General features: G+C 39.3%; 1 protein-coding gene across 6 annotated transcripts in view; it reads left to right on the top strand.

The window, feature by feature from the left end:
- The window catches only part of SPHKAP (SPHK1 interactor, AKAP domain containing), a 172,233-nt gene that overhangs the window by 114,765 nt on the left and 35,110 nt on the right, over positions 1-22,358 (top strand). For all 6 annotated transcript variants that reach the window (XM_059167805.1, XM_059167808.1, XM_059167806.1 and 3 more), the window contains 3 exons: positions 10,562-10,621; positions 12,442-12,576; positions 21,125-21,380. In XM_059167805.1, coding sequence (XP_059023788.1) covers positions 10,562-10,621; positions 12,442-12,576; positions 21,125-21,380 — 451 coding nt within the window. The remainder of the gene's footprint in view (positions 1-10,561; positions 10,622-12,441; positions 12,577-21,124; positions 21,381-22,358) is intronic.

The raw sequence follows: 22,358 nt of genomic DNA on the forward strand, positions 1-22,358 counted from the left end.
TCCCAAACTCCCTCCCCCCAGCAACCCTCAGTTTGTTTTGTGAGATTAAGAGTCACTTATGGTTTGTCTCCCTCCCAATCCCATCTTGTTTCATTGATTCTTCTCCTACCCACTTAAGCCCCCATGTTGCATCACCACTTCCTCATATCAGGGAGATCATATGATAGTTGTCTTTCTCTGCTTGACTTATTTCGCTAAGCATGACACGCTCTAGTTCCATCCATGTTGTCGCAAATGGTAAGATTTCATTTCTTTTGATGGCTGCATAGTATTCCATTGTGTATATATACCACATCTTCTTGATCCATTCATCTGTTGGTGGACATCTAGGTTCTTTCCATAGTTTGGCTATTGTGGACATTGCTGCTATAAACATTCGGGTGCACGTGCCCCTTTGGATCACTACGTTTGTATCTTTAGGGTAAATACCCAATAGTGCAATTGCTGGGTCATAGGGCAGTTCTATTTTCAACATTTTGAGGACCCTCCATGCTGTTTTCGAGAGTGGCTGCACCAGCTTGCATTCCCACCAACAGTGTAGGAGGGTTCCCCTTTCTCTGCATCCTCGCCAGCATTTGTCAATTCCTGACTTGTTGATTTTAGCCATTCTGACTGGTGTGAGGTGATATCTCATTGTGGTTTTGATTTGTATTTCCCTGATGCCGAGTGATATGGAGCACTTTTTCATGTGTCTGTTGGCCATCTGGATGTCTTCTTTGCAGAAATGTCTGTTCATGTCTTCTGCCCATTTCTTGATTGGATTATTTGTTCTTTGGGTGTTGAGTTTGCTAAGTTCTTAATTAAATATTTGATAGCCCTAAAAAGCAAGGTGTCACTCTATACTTATATATATCCAAAACATAAATAATAAAAATTTAGAAAACATAACTTAATGTTTTTAGTCAGTAAATAATGTTTACATAATTAAATGGGAGCTAAGATTTATACCAAGTAAGTAAGATCTGGGTAGATGTGGGGGTAGTTACATGTAAGGACCCAAATTTTAATTGCTTTACATTCTCAGAAATAGCTGCACTTCATATATATTCCATGTCAAATTATTTAGACTGGGCCTTATGAAATTGCCATTTTTGTCTGAACAAAGAGCAATAATTTCAAATAATTCACTCTTTAGACAATAACCCAGAAATCAATAAAATGGCATCCAAGTTTCCCTGATGTTCTTTACTTTGTCTTTCACTTAGTCTTCATAGAAATTCTGCACAGTATTTTATGATAGCCTTTTAGACTAGGATCTGGCAAGCACAGATCCAGGCTTTGAAGCTCAGTTTGACTCTAGGCAAAGCACAGCTTCCTGCTTCTTGCACACTATTGTACCTCAAAGATGAGAGAATGTTCCAGGCATGTGAGGGGAGCACATTCTCCCAAGAGCCAGCTGAAGTCCATATGGGTAAGTCATTTATTGTGTCTGGAATTTACTCCATTGTTCTAGGGTGAAACTTACAGAACTTTAACACTCTGAACAATGATGTGTTCTGTCCATGGAAAAATAGGATTATTTTAAAATATTCAAAAAGTAGGTGGTTTTGGCCACATAGCTTTCTTGCTTCTCTACTTCTTTGCTGTTAGTTATTTTATCCTCATCATTCATTCTTTGGGGGTCTGGGTTATCCACAGGTTCTATGGTTCAGGAATAGCCCCGTTTTCTCTGTCATGCTTTCATTTGAGCATACTTACCCAGATTAAGCAGAGTTAAAGGTTTGGATTGAAACATTCCAAGAGAGCAGTAAGAGCTTACTTAAAAAAAAAAAAAAAAAAAAGAGTGTGACTACAATGAATTTTGAAGGATGATATGTATAGGATTATCATTTTTGACTTCATAATGGGAAAGCATTTCATGTTCTAGTCATGAGTGATTTAGGATCAGCAAACAAATCATCTCGACTACCACCTCCTGAGGTCCAGCTCATCTATTGGAAGTCATGAATCCTCTGCCTACTTCTCCCTGCTCAGTACATGCTCCAGAAAAAGATTTTCCCTATTATACTTGTTAGTGGATTGCTGTGGCTCCCCAAAATTTGGCTTACTTGCTATAGTCAAAATGAAGAGTTGAAAAGTCATCTTGATTCAAAAAGAAACAAAGGTCAGCTGATGAATAAAAGGCCCCTCGCCATCATCCATGACATCTGAAATAATTCAGCTGCTTGATATTTGTTCCACATTTGACTTTTCTTTGTCTGCACTATCCCAGAGCATGACTCCTGAGAGTTCAGAAACATATCTCAGCTCTTTATGTATTAGAAATCTAAATAACTTCAGTGAGAGAAAAAGTAAGCAAAGTGGAACCAAGTCTATCATATGTATTCCTTTTCCCTTCAATTTAAGATAAAAAACAAGGTAGAACTCCCAGATAAATTGTCTTCCAAGGGAAATTTGACTCATCTCTGCCCCCACCATCCTTGGGCATCATTTTTCCATAATACTATCCTTTTCAGTGAGAGAAGATGACAGGAGAAAACTCTCACCACTAAGGAGACGAAAGATGACAAAATTATAGTCAAAAAGATTTTGTGTGTGTGTGTGCACATTCAAACAAGGGCCAGTGGGGAGGTGAGTCGGGGGATGGGTGAAATAGGTGAAAGGGATTAAAATGTACAAACTTCTAGATATAAAGTAAGTCACAGAGGTGAAAATTACAACATAAGGGATATGGTCAATAATATTGCAATAAGTTGGAGGGTGACGACAGATGGTGACTGCACTTAGCATGATGAGCACAGAATCCTGTGCAGAATTATCAAATCAAAGTGTTGTAAAAAATTACATCAGTCACCAAAAAACACATATTGAGCGACTCTGATTATCTGAAATGTCCAAAATAGGCCAATGTGTAGAGACAGAAAGATGAGTGAGTGCCTAGGGCTAGGGTGAGGGTTTTTGGAGAGAAATGGAAGAATGCTTATAAATACATTTTCTTTTGTGGGTGAAGAAATATTCTAACATTGATTGTAGCAGTGGTTGCACAACCCTGTGCATATATTAAAAACCATTAAAGTATACTTTAAATGAGTAAGTCACATGGCATGTGAATTATCTCTCAGTAAAACACATCTATAAAATGGCAATTTAAAATAAATACAGTGTGTTCTTTAACTGGTAAATGTATATCAGATTTTATATATAAGTACACTTTTTTGTTCCAAAAGAAATGTCTTTAGGAACAACAAAAGTAGGGGAAAATAATTTCCCTGAGTAGCATACTTCTCCTTTATTTTTTTAGGTTAGCGATAAAATTGGCTAGATGTATGGTTAGTTAAAATATCTGGCATTGTTCAGAAATTTTGATACCTTTTACAGAGTCTCTTATCACAAACTGCTCGAACAGCTACCCTCAAAACAGCAATTTGAAGATATTTTTAAAAATATTGACAGTTTAAAAAGCAGAGAGATTTGACAGTCTCTAGTGTGGGTAAAACTTTGCATTTTATTTTGTGTGATTACTGCAATCACATTAAAGCCGTAATAACTGAACACAAATGCGGTTATCCTTCCAAACGTCAAGTGGGTTCCAAGAATGCCTGACAGCGCTATGGCATAGCAACACAGATGCATAAACTGCCATTTTAGTTGTCATTAGTCTAAAATACTAATCAGGGAAAATGTCATATCCTTTCAAAGATAATTTTGGTCCAGGGTCCTGAACCTAGTAGGAGCCTGTGGATTGGGGTAAGAAAAGAGGCAATTTTTTCTTCAGGAGATTTGTGGATCAGCATTTTAATACCACCAAATGAAGAGATCTCATTCTCTCTGCATCGCCAGATGGCTGCATTGTTAGGAGCTGCCAGAGGAAAGGATTGGTTTTCTTCTAAGATAAAACTTAAGTATGTATCTGGTAATAGTAAACATTCAAATGCCCCAATTTGAAAGGCAATTCGACATCATGCTTTTTGTTAACATTTTCTCCTTTCTTTCTTTTACTCTTTCTTTCTTCTTCCTTTCTATTTACTTAATTTTATTTTTTCCATGTTCCAAGATTCATTGTTTATGCACCACACCCAGCGCTCCATACAATACGTGCCCTCCTTAGTATCCACCACCAGGCTCACCCAACCCCCCACCCCTCTCCCTTCCAAAACCCTCAGTTTGTTTCTCAGAGTCCACAGTCTCTCATGGTTCGTCACCCCCTCTGATTTCCCCCAATTCACTCTTCTTTCCTTCTCCTAATGCCCTCCATGTTTTCCCTTATGCTCTACAAGTAAGTGAAACCATATGATAATACACTCTTTCTGCTGGATTTATTTCATTTCCTAAACAGGATCTCCATATAGGAGGATTGTCTTCATGGGTGTTAGCTGATTTCAGGAGAGATGAGAAAGTACGCAGCAAAAGTCAGAGGCCCCACACTCTGGGCTAACAGCCTGCTGACATACAACCTCTGGCACCGAGATGTGCCCCTCCTTGACCCATAATGCAACAGCATTTCTCGACTATCTCATTAATTGTCTGAAGAGTCCATGAAAAAATAAAACTGTCCAGCATAATGGGAGTTTTGCCCCATTATGCCCTTGGCAATCATCATCGGTTCTTATGTTAACCTTTTTCTTATATTGGCTTGCACCAAAATATATCCCTTTTTTAAGATTTATTTGTTTGAGACAAAGAAAGAGTGAGCACTTGGGGGTAGGGGCAAAAGGAGAAGGAGAGAATCTCAAGCAGACTCCATGCTGAGCAGGGAGACTGAGGCAGCTTGACCTCAGTACCCTGAGATCACGACCTGAGCTGAAATCAAGAGTCAGATGCCGAGCCAACCTTGCAGGGGCACCTGGGTGGCTCAGTGGGTTAAGCCTCTGCCTTTGGTTCAGGTGGTGATCTCAGGGTCCTGGGATCAAGCCTTGCATTGGGTTCTCTGGTTGGTGTGGAGCCTGCTTCCCCCCTTCCTCTCTCTCTGTCTGCCTCTCTGCCTACTTGTGATCTCTCTCTGTCCAATAAATAAATAAAATTATTTTAAAAAAAAGAAAAAAGAAAAGGAACAGCAAGGGACACCTGGATGGCTTGGTCAGTTAAGCCTCCAACTCTTGATTTTGGCTCAGGTCTTGATCTCATGGGTTTCTTTCTATACTGTGGAGATTCTGGGCAAAATTCAGCAGACTTTCTAAGAAGTTGGAGTAAAGAAGACATCATCATTTTATGCTATGCTCCCTGTGCCATGAAAGTTGAGAAAGACCTGAGGGTTAGAATTTCCCTCCCAAAAAGTGAGGCTGCTCCCTGTGTTATTGCAGCCAGTTGTAAGGAAACTTGTGCTAACAGAAGTGGAACATAATCCTCTGCGGGCTTAGTTAGGGTGAGTGTTCTAGGTGACTAAAATATTAAAGTCTGGAAGATTTTGCATTATGGTTCTATGTGTGTCAAAACAGGTCCTTCAGGGTCTGGAGAGAACTCCTCGAGTGGGGAGGCTGAGGCTGTATGGCGGAGATACCAGCCAGTTGGGAATAAGATGTAACTTCTCTGTGTTGACTCTTCATCTCAGTCTGGAGTGATGTATTAGATTGCTTGAAAGCAAAAATCATAAAATGGCATCATTTTCTCAGTGACACTTGTTCCTCCAACATTTTATTTTAAAACAGTAATAATGACAAAAGAGAGGCATTTGTATTTGAAAGGTACATACAGCCACAAAATTGGCTTTGTTAAGTAGGCAAGAAAAGAGGTGTCTGTGTTCTCGCAGGGATGAGATGTGTTTCCATCTGCCTCAGCTCTGTGTGTCTGCAGATGGTCTAAACAAAGACACGTGCAGACACAACATGAAATGTAGTTTATGTGAAGAGAAAGGAACCTCCACTGCAAGAAAAGTGTTTATACCTTTTTATGTGTATTTATCACCAATTACGGTTCTCAACTTCACTTTTATCTGTTTTTTTTTTTTTTAATTTTTTATTTTTTATAAACATATATTTTTATCCCCAGGGGTACAGGTCTGTGAATCACCAGGTTTACACACTTCACAGCACTCACCAAATCACATACCCTCCCCAATGTCCATAATCCCACCCCCTTCTCCCAAACCCCCTCCCCCCGGCAACCCTCAGTTTGTTTTGTGAGATTAAGAGTCACTTATGGTTTGTCTCCCTCCCAATCCCATCTTGTTTCATTTATTCTTCTTCTACCCACTTAAGCCTCCATGTTGTATCACCACTTCCTCATATCAGGGAGATCATATGATAGTTGTCTTTCTCTGCTTGACTTATTTCGCTAAGCATGATACACTCTAGTTCCATCCATGTTGTTGCAAATGGCAAGATTTCATTTCTTTTGATGGCTGCATAGTATTCCATTGTGTATATATACCACATCTTCTTGATCCATTCATCTGTTGATGGGCATCTAGGTTCTTTCCATAGTTTGGCTATTGTGGACATTGCTGCTATAAACATTCGGGTGCATGTGCCCCTTTGGATCACTACATTTGTATCTTTAGGGTAAATACCCAATAGTGCAATTGCTGGGTCATAGGGCAGTTCTATTTTCAACATTTTGAGGAACCTCCATGCTGTTTTCCAGAGTGGCTGCACCAGCTTGCATTCCCACCAACAGTGGAGGAGGGTTCCCCTTTCTCCGCATCCTCGCCAGCATCTGTCATTTCCTGACTTGTTGATTTTAGCCATTCTGACTGGTGTGAGGTGATATCTCATTGTGGTTTTGATTTGTATTTCCCTGATGCCGAGTGATATGGAGCACTTTTTCATGTGTCTGTTCGCCATCTGGATGTCTTCTTTGCAGAAATGTCTGTTCATGTCCTCTGCCCATTTCTTGATTGGATTATTTGTTCTTTGGGTGTTGAGTTTGCTAAGTTCTTTATAGATTCTGGACACTAGTCCTTTATCTGATATGTCGTTTGCAAATATCTTCTCCCATTCTGTCAGTTGTCTTTTGGTTTTGTTGGCTGTTTCCTTTGCTGTGCAAAAGCTTTTGATCTTGATGAAATCCCAGTAGTTCATTTTTGCCCTTGCTTCCCTTGCCTTTGGCGTTGTTCCTAGGAAGATGTTGCTGCGGCAGAGGTCGAAGAGGTTGCTGCCCGTGTTCTCCTCAAGGATTTTGATGGATTCCTTTCGTACATTGAGGTCCTTCATCCATTTTGAGTCTATTTTTGTGTGTGGTGTAAGGGAATGGTCCAATTTCATTTTTCTGCATGTGGCTGTCCAATTTTCCCAGCACCATTTATTGAAAAGGCTGTCTTTTTTCCATTGGACATTCTTTCCTGCTTTGTCGAAGATTAGTTGACCATAGATTTGAGGGTCTATTTCTGGGCTCTCTATTCTGTTCCATTGATCTATGTGTCTGCTTTTGTGCCAGTACCATGCTGTCTTGAGGATGACAGCTTTGTAATAGAGCCTGAAGTCCGGAATTGTGATGCCACCAACGTTGGCTTTCTTTTTCAATATCCCTTTGGCTATTCGAGGTCTTTTCTGGTTCCATATAAATTTTAGCATTATTTGTTCCATTTCTTTGAAAAAGATGGATGGTACTTTGATAGGAATTGCATTAAATGTGTAGATTGCTTTAGGTAGCATAGACATTTTCACAATATTTATTCTTCCAATCCAGGAGCATGGAACATTTTTCCATTTCTTGGTGTCTTCCTCAATTTCTTTCCTGAGTACTTTATAGTTTTCTGAGTATAGATTCTGTGTCTCTTTGGTTAGGTTTATTCCTAGGTATCTTATGGTTTTGGATGCAATTGTAAATGGGATTGACTCCTTAATATCTCTTTCTTCTGTCTTGCTGTTGGTGTAGAGAAATGCAACTGATTTCTGTGCATTGATTTTATATCCTGACACTTTACTGAATTCCTGTATAAGTTCTAGCAGTTTTGGAGTGGAGTCTTTTGGGTTTTCCACATATAGTATCATATCATCTGCGAAGAGTGATAATTTGACTTCTTCTTTGCCGATTTGGATGCCTTTAATTTCCTTTTGTTGTCTGATTGCTGAGGCTAGGACCTCTAGTACGATGTTGAAAAGCAGTGGTGATAATGGACATCCCTGCCGTGTTCCTGACCTTAGCGGAAAAGCTTTCAGTTTTTCTCCATTGAGAATGATATTTGCAGTGGGTTTTTCATAGATGGCTTTGATGATATTGAGGTATGTGCCCTCTATCCCTACACTTTGAAGAGTTTTGATCAGGAAGGGATGTTGTACTTTGTCAAATGCTTTTTCAGCATCTATTGAGAGTATCATATGGTTCTTGTTCTTTCTTTTATTGATGTGTTGTATCACATTGACTGATTTGCGGATGTTGAACCAACCTTGCAGCCCTGGAATAAATCCCACTTGGTCGTGGTGAATAATCCTTTTAATGTACTGTTTTTTTAATAAATCCTTATTCACGGAACTAAAAAGCCAATCTAAGAACTTTACACAGTACCAACTGATGGAGTAACATTAGCTCTGTTAATTCTATAACTTCTCTATCTACTCCCTTATATCCTTATTGGAAGAAACATTTTATTGACAGCATCGGAACTGACAACATAAATAAGGAAAATAATTATTACGGGGTGATGTCCACAATAACCGAGACAGTGCTTCCACTCCATGTATACATATGCATTTATCAACATTTATTGAGCACCTACCAAGTACCAGGCTTTGCTAAACACTAAGCTATCAGGACCTGCCTTCATGAATAAACAATCTAGTAAAGGCTGAAGGGAAATAAATTATGTTTAAGAGATTATTAAATAAATGCAGATACTTAAAAAAATTTCCCTAGATCATTTGTTATATTTGGATTTGCCCCTTCAGGTATTTTACACATAACCTAATAGCCCTTAAAAACTGGATCATCCTCTATAACCAAGGTATGGAAAGATACATGTGTCTAGTATAAGTAAGTTATTGGTTTATGTCTGACGTTGTTCTAGTCTTGGCCCAGCTAGCAAGTGTGGAGGGTTTCTTCCAAACCTAGGCAGAATTTCACATCGCAGCCCAGGATGAAAAAAGAGAAAGTTTTTCTTCAGAGAACAAAAGATAGTATCAGAGGGCAGGGAAGTAGTTACTACAGATGCCTTTCCGTGGTCTCTGTGTTATCCTCTCCCACTGTGATAGAAGATAAAAGTCTTGCAGTGCCAGGTCAAGGTAATACACCTTTCTTTAAGATGAATGGAAAACTGTCGAATCAGTTCAGTAAAAGCAGTCCCAACTGCATGTTATTCAAAGCCCCTGAGTATGAACAGATATTGAACCAGTTTTCTAAGGGCAAAGTTCCAGTTATTATATGAATATTCACAAACTGCTCTAAACCATGAACTCCTTCCAAGCACCATCTCCTATTCATGCCTCTCTTTGTACTGTCCCTGAAGGAGCTCATGCCTGGTTCCAGTTTAGTCATCCTGTTAACCCAATGGAGGAGAACCTCTTAGTTAAGACTGTGGATGGCAGTTTGTGCCCCTTCTTCCCCCAAATGCCCATCAGGTTATTCTTAACAAGCAGATACTGTACCCTAGAGATGCTGCAAGGATATTGTGAGTTCAGAAATCCAGAAAACCTTCCATCGGGGGGAATAAGACAGTAATGAGCTTTACACTATAACACTGTACAACTATTGTAGTTCTTAAAGACTTACCCCAAATCTTTCAATTATTTTTTTTCAATTATGTAAAAAATAGAAAGGATAGATTCTGAGAAACCATAACTCAGACAACTGAAATCAGAAGGCCCCATATGCTTCCAAGCATCTACGTAAGTCCAGACATCTGACTAAATATTCAGATAATTAATGCTATCAGTTTTATATGGACAAATTAAACCACTATGTATACCTGAAACTGATGTAACATCGTGTGCCAACCCCACTCAATAAATAAATAAATACATAAATAAGATTCCAATTAAATTGATTTATTTATTTAAGGGAAAAGAAAAAGAATATATCTCACCTCTTTATGTTTTAAGTTGTCTTCTCCCCATCTCCATGCAAATGTCCTTAGCAGATTTTTTTCGATGCTCTGTGAGATTTAAACTACAACAATTCTCTTCTTGTTGTTCTGAGTTATTTTTTAAGATTGTTGCTACCGGTTTCACAGTCCAACTTATTCAGACATTTATTTAGGATGGCTAAAAAGAGGCAAACTATACAACAGGTTTAACTCAACAAATGAAAACTATGAAACAAAGAGAAAGCTTCTTATCATGTACTGGACTACAAATGAAAGGAGAAACTAGGGGAAGGAGAAAAAAAATAAATTAAAATGTTCATTGCAATTAAAAACAGAAGTTTAGAATATTGTAGGTCTTCTCTCCATTTCATGAGATTCGATAACCCTTAGTAAGTGTGAAGACTTGTGACTTGCATTGAGTTGAATACATAGAGACGGTTTTGTTTGTTGGACCATGAATGGAAGATGGGATCAGGTGAATTGTGCGTAGGGTGTTAGAGGTTTGCACAGAAGCCAAAAGGTAGAGTGACTGTTTTTGTGCCAGACCAACTATACAAAATGTGCAGGATTCTCAAATCATTTGCCCGAAATGGATTCCATGCTTTTTTTCTGGAAAAGAACTGCCATGTTTTTCACTTACTTGGTTGTTTTTGGGCTTTTTCCCAGGTTTGCTTCGTGAACCTGGATGTGAACAAGGATGCTTGCAGCACAGAGCACCTGCAGCAGGTAACACTGGGAGCACAAGCTCTCTGGGAGCGCGGGACAAAGACTGGCTGAACCAACTAGAGAGCCGACAGGACTTCATCTATAAATGGCACTCATTCAGCTGGAGAGTCTTTAATAGGATAGTTTCTTCAAAACCCATTTTCTGACCCTTCCCCTGCCACCTCCCACGCAGGTTTCCTTCCTTATACTTGTGAAACTTGCTTCCCCAAGATTACAGGGCTGCTCTCCAAAGAGATGCTTCCCCTGCCTACAGGGACTGATAGTGGCTTTCTCTGCCCCTACCTCTGTTTTCAAACATCCTGCCTGAGATAATGTTTCCAAGGTTTCCCAAACCCTCTTGATATCAGCCAGCCCTTCTCTGAGGCTCTCAGATCTGCTCCTTCCTGCTGCTTTGATCAAATTTGTGTCTCTAGTTTTGGTTTCTACACTCTTAACTACAGTCCTACATTCAAGTGGGACTTGGACTCCTTGCATTCTGCAGCAGTTACATATTCCAACCATATCCAAGTTTGGGAAGATCCTGTTGTAAACCCTTGATAACACACAAGAACTTAAAAGGCCCCTCAGTCCTCTGAGCTAGAGCCAATTGGGGGTCAATAGAAAGAATTAATTTGCATGATATGGTGATCCATCCATACCCAAAGCTGAAGAAGATGGTTTGACTTCACTATTTGGTATAATATAGTGGTGTAACAGACACCATTTGCAGCTTGACGATCAGAACAGTAGGCCCGTGATTACTCAGTTATCCCTGTGATGTTTTTTTCTTAACAGTGCTGCACCTGGGTTTGAAGCTTCTCAAACCCACTTGCCCATACAGATTATCCATTATAGATTTCCACAGAGCTTCAAGTGTCATTCATCGGTGTAGTCCTGGAGGAATTTGGGGGAAAAAATTTATACATAGGATTTCATTTAATGGACTTATGGTCAGACAGAGTCTGTCAAAGAGACAGCAAGAGAGACCTTGAGGACTCTGTGTTTGAAGATTTATATGAGGGATTTGAGACAATCTTCTGCTATGGTTAAGAGTAGAAACTTGGCACTGATTTAGCTGTATGAGCTTGTGTAAACTAATCTCTGGACCTCAGGCTACTTACGTATAAAAAGAAAGTAATAATGGTATCTAATGCATGTGGGGGTGTTGTGGAGATTAAGTATACTAAGATGTAAAATGAATACAATCTTTAGCATAGCACCTAGTGCACAGAGTAAAATCAATATTGGAAATTATTTTGTTATTGATATTATTATTTACTGTTAGTACAGATGATTATTAATCAACAAATCTCTTATTACAAGAGTTAAAAGAAAAAATTTTTAGGGACGCCTGGGTGGCTCAGTTGGTTAAGCAGCTGCCTTCGGCTCAGGTCATGATCCCAGCGTCCTGGGATGGAGTCCCACATAGGGCTCCTTGCTCAGCAGGGAGCCTGCTTCTCCCTCTGCCTCTGCCTGCCGTTCTGTCTGCCTGTGCTCGCTCTCTTCCCTCTCTCTCTCTCTGATAAATAAATAAAATCTTTAAAAAAAAATTTTTTTTAAACCCCTACAATATATACCTGTGTTGTGACATTAATTATTAAATACCTACTTTGGAAAATTTAGAACTAAAAGAGTTTTTAAAGCTTTATGTTTAAGTAATTTTCTATTCCAATCTAAACTTTTATGCTTCAATTTCACACAGTCTCTGCTAGTAATAATCTTAGTAGATTAAGTAATCTATTGTTTGCATAAGTTATGTATTAGTTTTGCAAGTAAATAGTTTTGGAGTAGTGTTTTCGAGATGAAAAGAAATCTAAACTAACTTTTTTCCTCCACTACAGAAATTGGTCAATGTTTCACCAGATCTTCCAAAACTCATCAGTTCTATGAACGTCCAGCAGCCAAAAGAAAATGAAATTGTCCTTCTAAGTGGGTTAACATCTGGAAATCTCCAGGCAGATTTTGAAGTTTCACAGGTAAGAGATGTAAGCTCTTTGTCGCGGCCAGCACGACAAATCGACCAGGAACGTGACGGTAAGAGGATGAAGAAAGAACTCGAGAAGCAAAGAGATGGGGGCAGGAGGAGCACTGAGGAGGATGTCCCACAGTGCTAAGTTTATTCAAAGCATTAAGGCCATATATATAGTGATATTACAATAGGAGAAGCAATACACCTGTGTCTAGTTAAACAACCATGAGTTCCCATAATAAGTTTCACAAGAAACTATAAACAGACCTCGTGAGGCCAAACGGCTGATGCCAATACAATTGTTCTGTATTGATACAGCAAACCTGAAAGTAATTTATGGGCTGCACTAGGGCAGCAAGGACCAGCCATGAACTTATGATCCCAACCGAATGGTTCTCATTTGTTTAGCAAGCATGTGGGAAGTCACGTAGGCGAGCGCACAACACAGCACAGACCCTTTCTCAGTGCTACTCAACTTTTCCCATCCTAAACCTTTTGTTAGGTTATTCGGACTTTAAAGGAGGCACAAATCAGGGCCTGCTTTGGTCCTCGTCTCAAGCCTTATTGCGGCCTCCCACAGCTCTTAATAAAATATTCATTAGTAATAAATTATTTATGGTCAGCTCTTGACACAAGTCAGTATGAACGTCATACTGCTACACATATGCTCCCATAGCATAGGACTCCAAAATCTCTTTGCAGTCAAGAACAGTCTTCATATGTGTTTCTTCTAAATATGTACTCAGAGTTTGACAGACACAAGAATGAATGTCTTCCCTTACCTCAACTGCTAACATTTATTATCTTCTCAAGTACATGATGCTAACTTGCACTAAACTAGACTGTTGGTTCTAAACTAGAACCAACAGAGTAGGCATTGACTGGTTAGCTTGGTTTTCTTCAAATTAATTAGAGAATCAAAAACAGACTCAAACCATGAAAGACTATGGACTCTGGAAAACAATCTGAGGGTTTTGAAGGGGTAGGGGGTGGGAGGTCGGGGTACCAGGTGGTGGGTATTATAGAGGGCACGGATTGCATGGAGCACTGGGTGTGGTGCAAAAATAATGAATACTGTTATGCTGAAAATAAATAAAAAATAAATTTAAAAAATTTTAAAAAAAAAGACTTGTCTTCTGTTTCATAACAATATCAAAATTCTAATTCATACTATAAGTTCCCAGAATCCTAGCATTTCTTCATTCTTCTTATATTTATTTCTTAAGATATACCAAATGAGCCAGGCAAAGAAATACAGGATAGCAACTTCATGGCTGTTAAGTGAGTTTCCTAGAAAGAGTCAGATGATTGAGTGAGTTCTTAAAGAGCTAGTTTTCCTTAAAAAGCAAAACTCTTAGAAGAAATGGACATTACTAAAAATAAAGCAGGAAATCAGATACTGTTATTCTCATTCAGTGTACTGATGTTTGTTGTTATTAGATAAATCATTATAGCATTCTTTATTTGAAGATAAGGTTTTACAACTATAAATTTAGTCAACTTACAGAAACAAACATGATTTCTAAAGGCACACTGTATCAAAGATCATGGATATCCCCAAAGACATGCTGACAGGGACAGATAACATAGCTACAGATTAAAATGATGAATGTTTGTTTCTCTTCAGTTGTTCTTTTTTGGGTTTTAGTTTTACTGTAAAATTTTAAAATATTCTCTTAGTCTTTAGTCCTTCAAAATTTCAAAAAAACTCAGAAATCCACCCACAATTTCTTGCATCTAGTCCATATGCTTTGTAAAAATCTGCACACAACTTATTACAATAGAAAAGGGGTACCTGGGTGGTGCAGTCAGTTACACTTCCAACTCTTGGTTTCAGCTCAGGCTGTGATCTCCTTGTGGTGATCTTGGTGTCATGAGATAAGTCCAGTGTCTGTCCATACTCATTGAAGAGTCTGCTTAGGATTTTCTCTCCCTCTCCCTCTGCCCATCCTGTCCTGCCCATGCTCTCTTTCTTTCTCTAAAATAAATAAATAAATCTTTAAAAAAAAAAAAAAAAAAAAAGACTGGAACAACATTTCTCCTGGTCAATCTAATAACACATTTTCTTAGTGAGAAAATTAATCACCTGAAAAGAGAATACAGAAGTGGTTCTAAGTGCCATCTCTTTATATTGGGCAAAACTATGATGACCAAAAGTAATTTTTGAATCTTATTTTGAGCAATATTTTTGCACCAGGCCTATTAGGATTTGTAATTAAACAAGACAGAAAACTAGATTATGTATAAAAGAATTATACCATCTCATGTAACTAAACAGTATAGTGGGTAGATTATTACTGGGACATGAACAGTGTATTCAGGACATGGATCCCCTTGGGACCTCTTCCAGCTTTCTCTCTCTTTATCCACTATCAGACAGTCTCTTTCCAGGAAGTAGCACTGTCCCTTTGGGTTCAGTGAATGTCTCCTCCAGGTGGCTTACAGCAAAGGTCTAACTGTGTTTTATTGACTCTCATGTGTCATGTGCCCATTTCTGAACCAATCACTATGGCCTGAGGATTGCAGTGTTCCAGCTGGCCAGGCTGGCTCACATGATCACCTCAGAGTTTGAGGTCAATTAACTCCGTGTAAACCACTGAGGCTGTGAGTAAACCAGAAAATGGTGCCACACAGAGGATGTAAATTGGAAGAATGTTGAATGATGTTGTGTCACAAAAGCAGCACAGATGTTAATTGGGGTCAGGGAAAGTCAAAATTCCCAGGACTCATTAAATATCATTCATTAAAAACATACTTAATTTTGCAAAATTTTCCGAAGAGCTGTCCAGAATTGCCTGTGAGCTGTACACACACTCTCTTTCTCTCTTTTTTTAATGTATAATGTATTATTTGCCCCAGGAGTACAGGTCTGTGATTCATCAGTCTTACACATTTCACAGCACTCACCATAACACATATCCTCCCCAATGTCCATCACCCAGCCACCACATCCCTCCTACCCACTCCAGCAACCCTCAGTTTGTTTCCTGAGATTAAGAGTCTCTTATGGTTTGTCTCCCTCCCAATCCCATTTTGTTTTACTTTTTCCCTCCCTATCTCCCACAATCCCCCGCCTTGCCTCTCAAATTCCTCATATCAGAGAGATCATATGATAATTGTCTTTCTCTGATTGACTTATTTCATTTAGCATAATACCCTCTAGTTCCCATCCACGTTATTGCAAATGGCAAGATTTCTTTTTTTCTTTCTTTCTTTCTTTTTTTTTTTTTTGATGGGCGCATTTTATTCTTCTCCATCCGAGTCCCCCTCGCTTCCTGCACACCATTTCACTCTTCCTCTGTCTTCCAAAGGCCTACCTCATTTTCTAGGTACCACAGTCCATGCATTTTAATAGATCAGCAATGTTGAGCAGCATATCAATATGGGATCCCATGTTAGCCAACCACAGCCAGTTTAGGGATAGTCTCAGTTTGGCTATCCTGCCAGGAGAATTAGTTACCTGTTAATCCACAAGTAGTCATGGAGATATTGGCACAGGCAACTTGAGCTGGGTTAAGTAGGGGGAGTCTAAATCAGTTCCCAGGGCATAGCTATTGTTCCCAGTGACCCTGTGAAGAAGGGAATCAACAAGCCACTTGGCACCTTTGAGGCAGAAAATTGCAATCCCAAAGATTTTCAGTAGTCTGGATAGCAAGTTACCTTGCTTCTCTCAACTATAATTTCCTATTCTATAAAACAGAGATTTTTAAAAAATACCTTTTCTCCATTCTCAGAGACTAAACATAGTGATTTAATAAAATAATAAGAAGGCACCTTGAGGTCTATTCAAATGCAGTGTTTTCTTTCCATGTCCAAAAAATTGAAGAAAGGCGAAGTAGAAAGAAAACATTATTTAAAGCAAAATAAAAGCCACCTGTGTGGCTCAGTCTGTGAAGCATCTGACTCTCGATTTCAGCTCAGGTCATGATCTCACGGTCATGAGATTGAGTGTCACATGGGCCTCTGTGCTGGGCATGGAGCCAGCTTAAGATTCTTTCTCTCCCTCTCTCTCTGCTCTTCTCCCCTTCTATCCCAAATCCATCAGTCAATCAGTCAGTCAATCAAAATAAGATACCAGGGTGGACTACTATGCACAGTAAGAGTAATCATCCATTTAAAATCTGACCAGGCTCCTTTGGGGAAGAGAAATAGAATACTGTCACAAGGATAATGTGACTCCAGAGGAATTTCTTTATTTATGAACAGTTTTCTCTTTATTTATTCATGCCTTCATCTTTCCAGTTCACAAATGACCCTATTGCTTTTTTATATTCCCACATTACTTGACAATTAAATTGTACAACTGAAAAAATGTAAGAAAATATTTATAATATACCTTATTCATTCATATGTAAATATTATAAACACAGTAAATATTGGTTGAATGAATGAATATATTGTATATTATAAGTGTTCATCACTTTTCTAGGTGTTGAGGATACAGTGGTAAATAAGCTGGACATCTTTCTTTTAGGGAGCAGCTTCATAGTCTGACATTCTCTTTGACCTTATTTATTATAGATATTATTAAATTTATATAAACTCATGCACAACTATCCATACTTACGTGTTGCAAAAGACTAATGAATAGAGGGGTGCCTGGGTGACTCAGTTGGTTAAGAGTCCCACACTTGATTTCAGCTCAGGTCATGATGTCTCAGGGTTGTGAGATCAAGCCTTGCATCCAGCTCTGTGCTGAGTATGAAGCCTGCTTAGGATTCTCTCTTTCTCTCCCTCCCTGTTCGTCTCCTGCCATGCTCGCTCGCTCTTGCTCTCTCTCTCTCTCGACTAATGAATATATACCAGTGAGCATTGAATGAGAAGTTGGCATGACATTTTCCTTCCTCCAACCATCCTTTATAGAGCCTTAGGATAAGTCTCTAAAATATCTTAGGAAAAATCATGACAACAGCCAATAGTCAAGTAAAATATTAAATGGAAAATGCAAATAAGACCAATTACTTTTCTACAAAGGAAAATTTTTTCTGAGATGCATATTATGTATAATAATAAGATCTACTTGCAGGCATGCATGAGTTCAAGGAGGTCCAGGTGCAAACCACCCTCCTTTCCAAATTGCACATTGATTAGACCAGGAAGTCACGGGGTGAATTGGAAGGGACACAGGCATTGGAGTCCAACAGGCCTGGATTGCAATGCTGGCTCTTCCACTTTATATTTGTGTCGTCTTGAAAGGATCAGTTAGCCTTTTTGTGCCTGATGTCTCCTCTGTAAAAGAGTAATGGCACCACCAACCTCACAGAAATAATGTTTATATTAAAGGTAATAGGATTGTCAAAGCACCTAATAGATGACAATAAACATTATATAATTATACCTGCCATTATTTTATAGGATGCATATCATTTGACCCTCATTTACCTAAGACTCCTAGGATGTTTATTTACTTTCAAGAAGTGAGTTAAGAAAATAAATTTTCTGTCTATGAATGCAATAGCCATGGAACATTGCACATACACTACAATCCTTTCTCTAAGTTTATTTTGAGGTATTACTTAACAGTTCATGCTGATGTACTAATACCTCTTTTGATGTACTAATATCCTCTTTTGATATATAAAACTTTATGTTATATATATTTAACCGAAATGGTATGAAATGGTCAATACGGAACCATTTTACCTATAAATGTGGTAATTTCATTTGGTTCAACTTTATAATTATTGGTATTCATGCCTGTCCACTGACAGTATTTTGTGCCCCACAAAATTTATGGGGGGTCCCCATCCCCCATCAATTTATGTTTGTATCTCCCAGCACACCTTGCATTTAATAGACACCCAAAAAGCATCTTTTAAATTTCAGGTTAGTTTAGTATATCTGAATTCAGTAGAAATAAAATTAATCAAGCCAGCTACTGTTACTCTACAGCAGTAGTTCCTTGTCATTGTGGGGGAATCTCAGACCCTTTGTGAATTTCATAAAAGCTACAGACCAGTGGTTCTCAAATATTAATACATGCAGGAATCATCAAAAGATTTTTCTTGAAAATGCAAATTCTGATTTACTGGATCTGAGGTGGCTCCCGGGATTATAGATTTCTAACCAGCTGCCAAGTGATGCCAAGGCTGCTAGTCTACAACTAGACTTTGAAAAGTAAGGTTATGAACCCCTTCTTTGAACCCCTTCCTTTTTATAAGACACACATTTATACATAAACTACTTCCTCCAAACATTTCAAATTCCACCTTAATATAAATTTATTTAGGTTTCTCACCACTAACTCCCATTTCCATTCAAAAAATTTTCTGTTAAAAATTACTGTGAATCAGCATATTATTATTCCCTTCATAAAAATAAAAATCCCAATGCACAGATATGTTTGTAATTTACTAGTCTTCTGTGCAGGAGCAATTGAAATTTTTTGCTATTCTAATGAACAACAATATGGATAGCAAAAAGTGTGTAGTGGAGAATAAGGATATGGTCTGTCGGGGCGCCTGGGTGGCTCAGTGAGTTAAAGCTTCTGCCTTCGGCTTAGGTCAAAATCCCAGGGTCCTAGAATTGAGCCCCGCATCAGGCTCTCTGCCTGCTTCTCTGCCTACTTGTGATCTCTGTCCGTCAAATAAATAAATAAAATCTTAAAAAAAAAGTGGGGGGGATATAGTCTGTCGCCCTAGAACAGAAGAAAATTAATAGGTCTCACAGGGACACCACCCAATGATTTAAGCCTCCTCATCACTGCTTTCTTCATATGCTGGCCTTTTCAAGATAATCAGTGCTCTTCCAGTGAATTTCTTTATACCTCATTGTATCTGCTTCTTCAGATGAGCAACACACATTATAAATTCTAACTGTAGTTAATAGAAACACTGAAATACTGAAACAGGCTTTACTGAACATCACCAAAGCAGAAAAGGATCATGGTGACCAAGACAGCCTTAACATTCCCCTCAGCTTGACTAGACTTCCAGCTGTCTTCTACCAGACTAGAAGCACTGAAGCCCCTTTTTCTCAGAATATTTACTCTAGAAAACATGGTTAGGAATCTCTGCCCCTTTAAGATGTAAACCATTTGAAAAGCCTCTTCCCAGGTTTATAAGCCAGGAGTGTCTTTTTCTTTTCTTTCTTTCTTTTTTTTTTTTTTTTAAGTGTTGGGTTTTTGTTTTTTTTTTTTTTAAGATTCTATTTATTTATTTGACAGAGATCACAAGTAGGCAGAGAGGCAGGCAGAGAAAAGTGGGGAAATAGGCTCCCTGCTGAGCAAAGACCCCCGATGGGGAGCTCGATCCCAGGACCCTGGGATCATGACCTGAGCCCAAAGCAGAGGCTCAACCCACAGAGCCACCCAGGTGCCCTAGGAGTGTCTTTTTCAAAGACCTGAGAACCATCTCTGAAGTAAGATCATCAAAGAAGATAGTGTCCCTTTCTCTGTGGAAGGATGGGAGCCTAAGGTCAGCAGGAGCCTGACTCCAAGTTCCAAAACCACTTCCTCCCATGCACATAAGCCAATCAGCAAGTCCAGATGGCCTGCAGCTGTCTGACACCAGCTCTTTCTTTTTTTCTTTCTTTCTTTCTTTTTTTTTTTTTTTTTTTTTGACAGGTTAACTTTTATTGTGTAATTGAGGAAACAAAGACATTAAAAAAAAAATCTAATATACAGAATGAAAGTCACAGAATAGGTCAGGGCCAAAACAAACACTTGTGCTTTTTAAGGTTTCCAATGTAGTGGTAGGGAGAGACCACAAAACCATTTTACAGAAGTACGGACTTTACTAGGTTGGGATTCAATAACTTTTTGAAGTTTTTGTTCCAACATTCTGACATAAGGAAAGATTTGTATTAACAAAGTCAACTAGAAAAATTTTTATGTAATTTCTAAGAAATTCTGTTTTCTTGAAGTTCTGGAACACCAACATCTTGTATCCATTATTTTTTTAAATTTCTTTTCAGTGTAACAGATTTCATTGTTTATGCACCACACCCAGTGCTCCATGCAATCCGTGCCCTCCATAATACCCACCACCTGGCTCCCCCAACCTCCCACCCCCCGCCCCTTCAAAACCCTCAGGTTGTTTTTCAGAGTCCATAGTCTCTCATGGTTCACCTCCCCTTCCAATTTCCCTCAACTCCCTTCTCCTCTCCGTCTCCCCATACATGACACCAGCTCTTAAAAAGCCCACGGCCCTTTTGTTTCAGTGGAGTTGTGATCCAGCTCCGTTCTGGTCCTTTTTCCTAATTTAAGAGCTTTGAAGAAAATCTTCCGTAACCTGTTTAACTTTGCCCGGTGCCACTTTTGCTTTAGCAGGAGACAACAAAAATATGTGATGCAACTGGTGTAGTGTCCCCAAAGTCAGACTTTCTCCTGGGTACCTTGTGTGCTTTATTTTCCTATTTATTTATGCTATTTATTTTTGAATAGCACTCGAATTTTTTTTCAAGCAATGCGTCCATCGAAGCCCAGAAGATATTCCAAGTATTTTAAATGTCCCCCATTCCTTGTAACAAGAAAGATTGGTAGAAGAAGAAAGGTCAGAAGTGATGGTTTTTTATTCTCTCTCTCAATAAATATGTTTATTCCTCTCTACTTTCAGTGCCCTTGGCTGCCAGATATCTGCTTGGTCCAGTGTGCAAGAGGGAATAGGGCAAACAGTACCAACTGCATCATCTTTGAAATCAACAAATTTTTGATCGGTCTTGAACTGGTGCAGGAGCGGCAGCTCCATCTGGAAACAAATATCTTAAAAGTGGAGGATGACACCAACTGCTCCCTGTCTTCAATCGAGGAGGACTTTCTCACCGCCTCTGAGCACTTGGAGGAGGAAAACGAGGTGGAAGACTATAGGAGCGGTGAGAACGGCCCCATGAAACAAACGCGCATTAGTCACCCTCTAAAAATGACTGGGATTTCAGGAAAGTTTCAGGCCGTGTCGGTTTGGCTGACACACCATAATCTTCACTTACAGAGTTTAGGGAGGACAGAAGGATAACAGACCATGAGTGAGCTGCCGACTCAAGCACTTTGACACAATGGTTGGATGGCTCCATCTCCCTAAAGATGCCTTGGGGATGCTGAAGGACATCCTCCTGCCTGCCAAGAGACTAAGACTATCACAGGGAGGAAAGTTATCTTCCCTGAGACTTCCATAAAGCCACCATTAGCTGATGCCAACTTAAACTGGCCTAATTCTTGCACTGTCTCTTAGAGGCTGGGAAGCCTGGTTTGGTTACCTAGTCCTTCTGAGCCCCAGTTTCTTTATCCAGTATTTGGGAGTGTAATAGTGCCTCTTAGCACTGCTTAACACTTAACTATATTCAGCTCTATGTATTCATAACAGTTACCTGTTATTTATGGTAAGGACATAAGGAAATAAGGCAGGAGAGTACTTAGCCCTTAGCCTTTATTCAGTTTTGAACGACAGATTCAAAGAGCTCAGTGAACAATGTGTTCTTCTTCCCCCACTCTTAGCCACAGAAGAAGGGATCCTGCTGTTTTCAGTCCCTGGGACAAGTCCCACCCAAACTTCAGAGTAAATTTTTGCAGCAAAGCTTTTGCAGCAAAGCTTACTATGGAGGTTGCTGTAAACATTCTCCCTCCTCCTTCCATGTGCACTGGGAAGCTCTGAGATGCAACTGTCTGGGTTACTTTCCCCATGGAGCCATGGGGAAAGATAATTAAGGGCATCCAGGTGGCTCAGTCAGTTTAGCATCTGCCTCCAGCTCAGGTCATGATCTCAGGGTCCTGGAATCAAGCCCCCGAATCAGTCGGCTTGTCCCTTTCCCTCTGCCCCTCCTTCACCCCCCTCGTGCTCTTTCTCCCTCTCCTCT

The sequence above is a fragment of the Mustela lutreola genome, chromosome 3, assembly GCF_030435805.1.
Source record: "Mustela lutreola isolate mMusLut2 chromosome 3, mMusLut2.pri, whole genome shotgun sequence".
Lineage (NCBI taxonomy): Eukaryota > Metazoa > Chordata > Mammalia > Carnivora > Mustelidae > Mustela > Mustela lutreola.